The 12,527-nt window shown below is 39.8% G+C and overlaps 1 protein-coding gene across 1 annotated transcript; it reads right to left on the bottom strand.

The window, feature by feature from the left end:
* Nucleotides 1-790: 790 nt before the first annotated feature.
* On the bottom strand, nucleotides 791-12,103 carry LOC103367411 (uncharacterized). Its single transcript, XM_008295430.1, has 7 exons — nucleotides 12,089-12,103; nucleotides 11,908-11,927; nucleotides 11,705-11,819; nucleotides 11,419-11,604; nucleotides 11,002-11,270; nucleotides 7,929-7,934; nucleotides 791-1,400 (listed from the first exon to the last, which is right to left on the bottom strand). The coding sequence occupies exons 1-7, from the start codon at nucleotides 12,089-12,091 to the stop codon at nucleotides 1,037-1,039; spliced, it is 963 nt and encodes a 320-aa protein (XP_008293652.1). The 5' UTR covers nucleotides 12,092-12,103; the 3' UTR covers nucleotides 791-1,036.
* Between the last annotated feature and the right edge of the window lie 424 nt (nucleotides 12,104-12,527).

Raw genomic sequence — 12,527 nt, 5'->3', positions numbered from 1 at the left:
TTTTAGCTTCTTTTTCAGGCGACAGTTTCCCATATTAGCGTGTCTCTGATTAATTTAGCATGATTATCCAGCCTGCCTGTCCGTCCTCTCCCCGGAAGGTCTCCACAGACCGAACCTACCTCTCCCCGCCGTGCTGCCTTCAAGTGCTCTTCAGACGCCGCCGTGCAACGCCCATTGCAGTTCTTTTTTCACTCTACTCAGTGAGGGAAGAGAATAAGAAGAATATGTCACTGACAGATGTGTTGTCAGAGAGTCATCTTGCAAACAGACCAGTAGAATTATGATGATGTTTGTGCCGTTTTTATCATACACGCGGGGCACGTTTTAAGTCAGTGAACGCATCTGAGCAGAGGCGTCCTTATTAGGATTTTGGCAAAAATGAAAAGAATTGCTTCTTTAGATGAAGACACAACGAATCTGAGATTGCATCACAGTTATTTATGCTTCTACGTTTTTGCCATGAATCATTCACATTTCTGTTCTCAATACGTGCAGCGACGCACCACAATCAGCTGAAGCATCAGACGTTTGCAAATATAAAACCTGATTTACTTCTGATTTTATGAAGCTCACAAACAAGTGTAATTGCCTGATAATAGCAGTGGAGTCATTTTCCCCAGATTTTTACTGATAAAGAACAACACCAAAATATAAGAATCATATGAATGACACCAATAAGATATCAATATTCAACAACTTTTCTTTTTAAACTGCACTTTTTTGTGGGGTGTAAACAATATTTAAATCTGATCATGTGCCCGAAGGTCTCACAATAAAGCACTGACTTTGGTTCAGGTGACAGTTTGGTTTTATTGCGAACAACATGTTTTACATACATATTTTGCATGTTCTGCATTTCAAATTTTGACACGCTTGCAATGATTGCTATGAATACATTTAATCTTGACTGTTATTAAGCACAACCAGAAGATAAAGCATGCAATGTTAATTTTATGATTACATGGTGTAACAGTGGTTATCTTGTATTGTTGACGAATCAGATCACAACAGATGACAGTATCTCCCCTCTTCATGACTATCCTGCCAGAGGGTCGTAGAAATGTTCACCATCCCAGGTTTCAAATTGGATCGTGTGTAACACAGCCCCAAGGTCCTGAAGAACACTTTCTCTGGCTGTCTCCCTGTTCTCAGGTGTCCATGTGGGAGATCTTGGTTGTGACTGCTCTTTAACTTCATTCTCATTTTTTAGCAAGTTGCTCAAACTCTCAACTTCAGCACAGTTGCCATAGGGCCACTCTGTTTCTTCATCTGTGCTCAGGCCAAACAAATTCCCACATGATTTGCAAGGATTCATTTTTCCTCCACTTTTGAGATTAAAAGCCTGACACCTGACATAGTCAGGTATTTTGATGGTACCATCAAAGTATTCCTTCTTGGACATCACTGGATAGTAGGTCATCACTGCACCAGCTACATAATCATCCCAGGTGCTACAAGATGAGGCAGCAATCACTATTTTCCCTGCATTAGCACCAGAAGTGGACATGGAGACTCCGTAGTACCGGACTGAATTGTTGGATTTCTGAGAGACACAGATGGTGGAGGAGACCAGAAACCGTGGTTCCAGAGTGTTGATGAGATCTCGCAGATTCTGCATTATTTGGTCTTCATTCTCAGGTTTTTTCTGCATGACAATCTGGAAACAGTTAAATATATCATCAAGACGTTACACATGTAAACTACATTATCATTACCCTGTTGAATTTAACAACGGAGATGATTTGTAGGGAAAATCAATATAATACAATTGAGTTTTAACTATTTATTTTAGTTGTTTTCAATGTATGTAAAATGTATTGTTGAACACATTTTAGTGTAGATTTGTCATCAATACAACGCTTATACTTGCCTGTATGAAAGCTGCCGTACAAATGAGAAATGTGTTCCACAAACAGTGCATGCTATCTTACCATGTCCATCACACAGGAGAATGGACTCCGCCTGGGAAGTTGTTTCAGGTAGAGGAGAAAAGGTCTGGGATATTTCTCCATCAAGTTGCTCAGCATCTGCTCATCAGGAATAATTTCTTCTGGCGAGAAGGGCGGTCTGTTGATTTTTCCCAGAAAGAAGATGCTGTGAAGAATCTGTTGAGTAAAAACATTTACTTGTTATCTTGGAAATTACAGCTTATGTAGATATTTAGATATCCGTGTTCAAAATGAATATAACCTACCTCATCAACCAAGTGTTCACTTCCTGGTGTCTTGTTACACAGGTCCACCATGGTGTTGATGATCTTGAAGGCATTTGTTTTGAAACCATATTGATCCCTCAGAAATTGTTCCCTTCTGTTAACACAATGATGGAGTAGTTAGGCAGCTAAAAACATATTACAGGACTTGAAGCTTGGTCGGGTGAATCTGCAGACTCACCTGCTTTGCTCTGCTGCGTCCTGTTTTGATCATCAAAGGGGGAAAAAAGCACGAGAATTAAAACACTTGACTGACAGAATTAGGAGTGTGTGGGAGTATTATTGTAGCAAAACTATTTGTAAATGAGTTTGGAGAGTTGTATAAGTCAAGCGGGCCTCACAATGGCTGTCTTTTTACACATGACTTTTGCTACATTTCTGTTATTTGTTATGCCACCTGCCATCATGAAAGTTTTTGCTCAGCAACCAACAGACTCAGCAACTTGTTCACAATGTACCAGACACTGTTGCGTGCCCTCATAGGCCCTGGGGGATAGCGCCACCTTATGGATTGCAGGCAGCATAGCTACTGAGGTACAGAGCAGCAGAGCAGCAAGCAACCAGAATGAACGAGCCTGTGAGCCTGAGCTCAGGACACAAAAACCCTGAAGTTACAGATACGAATTTCTCACAGCAGAGGTGTAGCAAAAGTCATGTGTAAAAAGACAGCCAACTGTGAGGCCCGCTTGACTCATAACTGGTGATTTGTTTGTGTTTCCACCACTTGTAGCCAAATACTTTCATGTATTAATATCTTCGTACACATCAACAGATCTCACGACAGACACACAGGTCTCCATACACATTTACAAATAGTTTTGCTACAATAATATCCCCACAGAACTGCATGAGGATTTAATGTTTATCAAACGCTGGCTGAGAGGACGACAGTAAAAAGCTGCTCTACTCACCATTGCTGCAGTCTAAAAATGAAACTAGAATTACAAACTGGTATCTGCCTCACAGACAAGCCAACGCCTTAAAGGCTTTGTCATGTGATTTCTAGTAAATCCACATCCACCCTTGAACTGGAATTTGAGCTGTGTTTGTTAACTGCAGAACATGCACCACCACTGCACTTAGATAAAGAGATTTACTCTGCTTTACAAACACACTGCTCCATTAATTTAACATCTTGTGTAGCTTAAATTCACTTCTTTACCTTAACTTCTGGGAGAAAAGCTCCATGAGACAACTATGCTAAGATGATATCAGTAATGAAGTAAACAGTGAATATAAACTTTGAGAGGTAGTCTAACTTTACTTTATTACGTATTACTGCATTATCAGCTCAATGTGTGCAAGGATCAACACATTTAATGATGACGCAGTCAAAGAAATGTCACCTAGATATGTTTATTCTACTACAAAAGTCATTATAAGCTCATTACTATGTATTGTGGGAAGTCTTTGATGCAGTTTTATAATTTCACGAGCTTCTGTGCTAATGAGGGAGCAAAGGTCAGACTCTAAACTGCAGAAAGGAATGAAATTAAAAGTTGTATGCAACAACAAAACATAGGCAGCTTGAAAAAGACATAAGCAGGGCGACACAAATAAGTCTCAACAGTGAACTATTTCTTTATCTCAGCAGTTTTTTTTCGATGGGTGGAGTTTTCCTGCTCTGCTTGTCAACATCCTTCAGTTTCTTTCCACAGTTCACAGTTATGCACGATCAGTGAATAACAAACCGGCCCCAACGCGTCACTGCTTGTTAGTCGTGATAAAATGTCTGTGCCGAGTGTACGGCCGCTCCAATGATGCAAGCTGGAATAAGCTTAAATTTATTTATTTTTTTGCAGATAATATAGGACACCCTGCTGCGTTCTGATACATTATTAAAACTTACAGCATCACAAGCATAGCGGACTGTATCACAATAAAATGGCCGCTTCTGTTTGGAAAGTTTGAATAAATCAGACATCCAGCAACACACGTAAATGGGAACAATATAAGCACTATCATTTTACACATCGAGCCTTGACATTGACGTTAGTGTGTGGTCAGAGGAGAAACATGCTGTAATATTTCATGATACAAATAATCGTGATTTCTGCTGAGACTTTGACTTCATGTCGTTTCTTTGGGGCCCAACACCAGCATCTATAAAGACAATGAAGAAAAAGAGTATAACAGGCAATCCATGATCAGCATAACAAAACTGATAATGCTGCATAACAAAAGTCCTTTTTTTTTCCCAAACAAGGGACACAAAACATTGCTTGCTTTATCAGTCTGTTAAAGTGACAGGATTCTGTCCTTCAGACAAAGGTCAGTGTTCTGTTAATGTTCCTCATGGCTTCATTCACACTCACTACAGTGATAGAGCCACAATAACTGGGATATCTATGCATGATACACACGACACTGGATAGTTCATCAAGTCATGTACAATGCGTGATAATGCTACTAAACAAAAGACTAAATCTAAACTGATAGCAAGCTTGTCAAACTTTGACACCACAGGTTATTTATCATTTCTTAAACATTTTTGTTGATGTGTGATCGTTTGTCCAACTACAGCCACTTATGATACAAGAAAATGTGTTTTCATGGTTGTTCGGTTACCTGTTGCCGTATTTTGGTAGTTACTTTAACAACTAGGTCACATTCTACAAGTACACTGTTGCCCATAAAAATGGAATATTTTTTGTTTTCAAGCACATTCTTCTTTCTATACACATCGGCAATCACGTTTGACCGGCTGCAATGATCACATACTGAGTCCCAGTAACCAGGTGAAACAAATTCTGGCTTTGGGATCTGACTAAAGAGTGGGACGTCCTGCCCATTGACACCATCAACAAGCTTGTGGACAGTATGCCACGAACGCACTGATCTATGTCAGCGGTGGCCATACTCAATATTAGTGACATTTGAAAGAGTAATTTTGGACATTCTAATGCATGGAATCCCCTCAAATATGTGTTTCTTGTGATATGACCAAGGTTGAAAAACTGAACAAAACCCTTAATCCTATTGTTCAGTACCAACAATTTAGTTTAAGCCTGAATACACAGTTTGCAAAAGTTAATTGTGGTTTAAATGTTTTACTGTGATATGTATTGTATGTATATTGTGATATCAAGAAAGTTTTGAGAAGATATACACTTTATCTATCAAGTGAAAAAATATTTCATTCTAACTTTATGGGCAACAGTGTAGTTGCTGGAGACATCCACACACAATAAGTCACGACTGCAAACCTCGACTACATTTATGACAGTAGATTGTATTTTCATGAGAGTTTTATTCAGTAAAGAGGCAACAATATAGAGCAAAATAGACAAGACTCAGCTTGAAACATGAACAGAGTTTTGTGGTTTTGGAGAGGTCTGTGTCTGGCCTCTGTCAAACAAATGCACCTTTTGCCCTCTCTGTGGTTTGTGGTTTAAAGACAAATTTTAGTGCTGGAATTAGCAAAAGGTTCCTAAACACTTTCACACATCTCAAAACATATTGAAATCTGGAGCACACCTTACTATTATTGTGTACACAGCTCAGACTTGTGCCAAGTTGAAAGCGATACAGAAATATTACAAGGTCTGACTTAATAAGATTGCGGTTGTGACTGTTCCCATGGCGCTCAATCAGGCATGAAGCAGACATGTTCAGGGGTCAGATTAAGAGAGAGGAGCGAAAATCTGAAAGGGGCTCTGAAATCATGTTTCTATCTCCCAGCCAACAGCTGCTGTATTTTATTTTGACACCATTTTAAACATTAAAAGACTTAAGGTGGGTTGTGATGACCTCCATGATATAAGTTCATGTGAGGACAAATACCCACCTACGTGTGTCCTGCTGATTTCAGGTTTTCCATGAATGTGGACTTATTGGCTTCCACCAGTTTTCGATGCTCTTGCTCCAAACTCCTCCCCACAGCTCCCATCTTTACTTTCGCCCAGTCCTCCTCCGTCTACACACAACAGACGACATGAAAAAAAAACCTGTCAGGTGATCTCTCACTTCCATCAAGGATCCCTAAGCTCTGCTCATTCTCTGTAAATGACTGTAGCCTCTCACCATATCATCGAAGGCCTCCCCGTTGTAGTAGCTCTTGGATGCTGGATATTCTATTTCCTTGTCACCAAGTCGCTCCAGGCTTGAAGCCACCAGATGCAGCTCCTCTCCATCGTAGGCGTACAGCTTTTTGTCCTCACATGTCATCAGAACAAGCTGGTCACAGTGACATGACGTTCCCTCCACCACACCTACAACCTGCATGTTCACTATCTTGGGAAGGTAGAACTTTCCCCAACCGTTCACCTCATCATGCTTCCCTCTGTAAATGGTGTCATCAAGTCCTGCTATCTTCAATGAGGCACCAGCTGGTTTCTTCAAAGTTACCTTCTTGTGTTTGTAGGTGGATACAAAACCTGACACCCACTCCAGGTATGCTGCACCTGTAACACAGTTTGACAAGATGAGAGAACATCGACAAATATGTAGAAACGTATGAAAGGCTCAACACTAAGGTTATCAGGTGTTGCCAACCTTCTGTCTGCCTGCACTGCCCCAAATCCGGCAGAACAAGTGTATCAGCTGCACTGAAAGATGGAAAAGAAAGGAGGTTACAGAAAATGATCAGCTCAAAAGTACAGCGTAGTGTCTGCAAGCAAGAGCCTTATGTCTACAATGGGTAAATGTACTGCAGTGGACATTTCTCCACATGTATCTGCTGATTTATTCAGCCTCCCCAAAGAAAAGAGACTTGGCTCTTGTGGATACCTCATGAATGTAGCAGCCGCCATCCTGGCTTTCTGTAACCTAGAAAAAAAAAAAATCATGATCATATTTGTGTCAAAGCCAATCAACTGACTCAAACTGCTTTGGACTGTAATATAAAATGACAACCAGTCATAACGTCACCAGATAAATGTTGTGAAAATACTATATTTTCTCTCTAAAATGTTGCAGATTGACAGTATAAAATTAAATTAAATACCTGAGGTGCATTAAATTTAACTTTCAGATATTTTATTGAGGGCTGTACAGTGGCTTGGTGGTTAGGATGCCCAGGATCTTTCTGTGTGGAGTTTGCATGTTCTCCCCGTGTAGCGTTTGCATGTTCTCCCCGTGTAGCGTGGGTTCTCTCCGGGTTCTCCAGCTTCTTCCCACAGTCCAAAAACATGTTGGAGTTAACTGGTGATTCTAAATTGTGCTTAGGCGTGAATGTGAGTGTGCTTGGTTGTCTGTCTCTAAGTGTAGCCCTGTGATAGACTGGTGACCTGTCCAGGGTGTCCTCTGCCTTCACCCTGAGTCAGCCCCCCACGACCCTAGTGAGGATTAAGTGGTGTACAGTCGTCCTCAAATGTATTCATACCCTTCTATTAAAGAAACAGCAAAATTCACAATAGTCACTCAAATAACTAGAAAATGAAAATGTAATAATAAATCAAAATTTGCTAAATTAGATATTTTGTGAAAAAAGACGTTGCTTTTGCCAAAATCTAAATATCTGTCAACAGGTGCAGAAGTCTGATTGCAGACTAAAAACACTTGATTGCAGTGATTGGCTCAAAGGGTTGTTCAACTAAATATTAGTTTATGGGTCCCATCATGCTTGTTTTTTGTTTGTTTGTTTGTTTGTTTTTTGTTTATATACATATTTCTTTTGAACCACAATTCAAAAGCAATGTCATGATTTTCATTAAATGTTTTATTTATTGTTTATTATTACTTTTGTCAATTTCAACTTATTTAGTGACAGCTGTTTTTTTCCCTTCTTTAATGGGAGGGTATGAATAAATTTGAGGACGACTGTGTATTTATATAACAGATGGATGGATGGATATATTATTATATCAGTGCTTTTCATCTGTATGACAGAATGAAATTTAAGGGATTTATTCCTGATAAAATCTCAAAGATTGGAATTGGGGCCAATCAAAGTAGTTTGTAACTTAAATTATTTTCCTAATCCAAAAATCAGCGGCATCATCAGTGCATTGTTAACTGATTGATAAGACAAACCAAGTGGACATTTGTCTCGTGGCGATATTTCTGTTTTAGTCACCAGACACATGATTTGGGCAGCAAATGCAGCTCTGTTACACACATGACTGTGATACAGGAACACTGTCCTGGCTGATCCCGGCTTGTCTTAAACACCTGAGCTCCAAGGAGCAGCCTGGATTTAAGCATATGGGATTTATACCAATAACTTCAATGTATTTTAAGCGTGTATTATTTCAGAAAATGGCATCAGATTGGGGCTCAGTATCAGCAGATACTAAATAATAAATGATTCAGATCAAACTGGTGGCAAAGAGCACAGGACAACCCGAATAAGAAAATTACCATACTTAAAGAAATGTAGAGGTATTCTTTAGTTTAGTGTTAGACTTAAAATGATGTAGGAGTGTGGCTATAATTACTAAATAATTAAATATATGTATTGACAAATATACTAATAAATTAAATTTGCATTTCGTAGCTATAACAACGTTAGCAGCCAATTTCATTTCCTTTATATGTCGTTTAAAAGTATTGTTTTTTTTTCCAGGAAGTTATTCAGTCTTTCATCAGTTACTGACAATTAAAACTTTCAATTAAAATTCATTACAGCAGCAGCTCGAGGCTCAAAGCTGAAAACGAAACCAACTCGTAAGTCACACACACAAAGCAGACCTACGGTTTCCCAGGATAACACAACGACATCATGGTAAATAATTAGGACAGCAGTCAGTAGAAACGATTAATAAATGCACTGACGACCTGTTTTCACCAACTCTCCATCAAAACTAACGGCTTCGCTAGCTAACCTGCTGACAAGCTAGCGGCTGTACGCAGCAAACGACATTTTAAAAGCTCTTTATCAAGTCTCGAGAAGCTCAGTTGTAAAAGACGGTTCGTAATCATAGCAAATAAGTTCAGATAAAAGTAGTTACCACTTGGACACAAACAGACTGACGCCGTCTGTCCTCTCAGGCGCAACTGTGACTCCACAAACTCTGCAGTTGCGTTTAACGTCAACCACTCCTCCACACGCTGCCTCCACGTACTCACCAAATGTTGGAATTTACCACGTCGGAGGATCGGTTTCTTCTTCTAAGACGCTCAAATCAGCAAGAGAGACAGGTGATAAGAAGCGCTCAACATGTACATTCTCTGACACCTATCTTGTCCACACAGGTGTATAATTCTAATGATTTATGCCCTGATGAGTAAATAAAGAAAACAAACCACATTGGCTACTCTTTACTTCTTTTACGTCTACGCGCTTATCACTAAACCATCGATTGTCACTGCAATGTTTAAAGCTCTTCGTTCCCCCAAATGGCACCTCTGGTCTAATCACAACTTAGGTCGTTGTTTGATGTTGAAGTCGCAGAAGTCAATTCTGATACTTAATCACGTCCCTGAACGCAACACGACATCATGACGCACATGTAATTAGGGCCCGCGTTCAACAGTGCATAGGACCATATTGGACCCCGAGGAAGAACAGAACAATTGAATTTTTGAGGGTCTAAACATGCTCCAAAACTCATAATAATTTGCAGATACATCAGAACTGGCAAAACTTTTGAAATTTTATGAGACTTGCGGATGTGCGTCTTAAAATGGTCCCCTACACACTTTTTAACATCTACTACGGGCAGGAAGTTTCACCTACAGCTACGAAATTTGGTAGGCCTGTGTAGGACTTAGGGGCCGGACCCATACCCAAAATCCAACAGGAAGTCCGCCATTTTTAATTAACTGTGAAATTTTTCGTGATTTTTGTCATATTCGAGAGCAAACTCCTCCTGGGGGTTAACTCCCACACGCCTCAAATTTGGCCAGCACATACCACAGGGCTCTGTGATTAAAACACTCCTCAAAAGTCAAAGGGCGTGACTATGGCAGCGCTCTGAATTGTGATCATTCACCATCAAAGAGGAAGTGTGTCTGACGACCCTGTACATGCTCCAGTCCTCCTCAAACTTCACATTCTTGATCACAGTCCTGCCTGTCACAGGGCTACACTTACAAACAGCCGACTCAGGGCGAAGGCAGGGGACACCCTGGACAGGTCACCAGTCTATCACAGGGCTACACTTACAGACAGACAACCAACCACACTCACATTCACACCTTTTCTTTTTAAACTGCACTTTTTTGTGGGGTGTAAACAATATTTTTCCATTTAAATCTGATCATGTGCCCGAAGGTCTCACAATAAAGCACTGACTTTGGTTCAGGTGACAGTTTGGTTTTATTGCGAACAACATGTTTTACATATATTTTGCATGTTTTGCATTTCAAATTTTGACACGCTTGCAATGTTTGCTATGAATACATTTAATCTTGACTGTTATTAAGCACAACCAGAAGATAAAGCATGCAATGTTGATTTTATGATTACATGGTTTAACAGTGGTTATCTTTTATTGTCGAAGAATCAGATCACAACAGATGACAGTATCCCCCCTCTTCACGACTATCCTGCCAGAGGGTCGTAGAAATGTTCACCATCCCAGGTTTTAAATTGGATCGTGCGTAACACAGCCTTAAGGTCCTTAAGAACACTTTTTCTGGCTCTCTGCCTGTTTTCAGGTGTCCAAGTCTCAGATCTTGGTTGTGACTGCTCTTTAACTTCGTTCTCATTTTTTAGCAAGTTGCTCAAACTTTCAACTTCAGCACAGTTGCCATAGGGCCACTTTTGTCCTTCATGTGTGTTCAAGCCAAACAAATTCCCACATGATCTGCAAGGATGCTTTTCATCTCCATATCTAAGGTTAAAAGCCTGACACCTGACATCCTCAGGTATTTCAATGGTACCATCAAAGTATTCCTTCTTGGACTTATCTGGATAGTAGGTCATCACTGCATCAGCGACATAATCATCCCAGGCACCAAAACACGAGGCAGCAACCATGATTTTCCCTGCATTACGACCAGAAGTGGACATGGAGACTCCGTAGTACCGGACTGAATTGTTGTATTTTTGAGAGACACAGATGGTGGAAGAAATCAAATGGTTTGATGGAACGTCTTCCTCCACCGTATCGATGAAATCTTGCAGTCTGTCTTTTATTTCCTCTTCATTCTCTTGTCCAACTAGAAGGACCGTCTGTAAACAATCACACATAATATCAAGCTGTGGCTTTGTGCCCACAAACTGCAATGATGTACTTTAATCACAAACTGTAGTATTTGAGCAGGTTTATACGACTTCACAATGAAGAATTTAATCCTTTTCTGACAAACTATAACCTTACCATGTCTAGCACACATGAAAATGGACTCCTCCTGGGCAGCTGACTGGAATAGAGTTCAAAAGGCCGAGGGTAGCAGGACATCAATGTGCTGAGTAGGTTTTCTGCCTCATCATCATCTTTCAGAATAATTTCTGGGGAAATTGGTGGTTTATGGATCCTTCCCAAAAAGAAGATGCTGTGAAGAATCTGTACACACACACACACACACACACACACACACACACAAATATCATTGACCATGTTGTATCTTATGTTCTATTTTGAATTACGTTCTCATCCAACGTACCTCATCCACTAACACTGAAGTATCTTCTCGAGTCTGGATACTCAGCTCAACCATTTCAGTTATAATGAGGTAAGCTTTCCTTCTGAAAAGTTCTTCACTTTTCAAATATTCCTGCCTTAAATAATAAACATCAGTTAAATTAACAAGACCAAACTGCACAATGCAGTGATGAACTTTGAGTTTTAGTAAATCAGTTAACTTACTTTTTCTTCCGTTGAGCAGCCTGGTAAAATTGCAAATAACATAACACATTTTAAAATTTTAAAATTCACTGACAACCAAAAAATAAATCAGCAATGTAAAAAATCATCATCAAGATATTTATATCTATACATATATAACTGAAACACTGACAAAGGAAACTATTGGAAAGCAGCTACTCACCATTGTATCTTCCGAGTAAATGAAACTTAGGCAGACAAATGAAGCTCTTCCTGTTCATTCAAACTATGACGTATACTTCCAGTGGTTTCCGTGACCTGCTGTAACTTGAACTATGATTTCTAGAGGAGTGGCAAACCTACAGCCAAGCAGGAGCAACACCTACCTGTACAAATTAAATGAGCTCATACAACTTCTTAAACTTTTGACTCATTCCTGCCACTTGATCAGTCGGTGCAGCACTTTTTAAAAAGTCTGACATGCAAGTAAGGTACGACTGAGCCACTTGGTCATTATTTCAAGTTTACTTTCAGAAACGTTGATTTTGTTGTCCAGAATTACTCAGAGGCTTTAACAATATCTCTTGTGATTAATGTTTGGACCAAATGTGTCTTATTCTTGACGTTGAGAAGTCAATGACTCCTAAAAATCTCCCCAAAAC

This window comes from Stegastes partitus, unplaced genomic scaffold, assembly GCF_000690725.1.
Source record: "Stegastes partitus isolate 25-593 unplaced genomic scaffold, Stegastes_partitus-1.0.2 Scaffold1046, whole genome shotgun sequence".
Taxonomy (NCBI): Eukaryota; Metazoa; Chordata; class Actinopteri; family Pomacentridae; genus Stegastes; species Stegastes partitus.
Note: the sequence above shows the minus strand (reverse complement) of the source record. Positions and strands in the feature narration are given on the sequence as shown.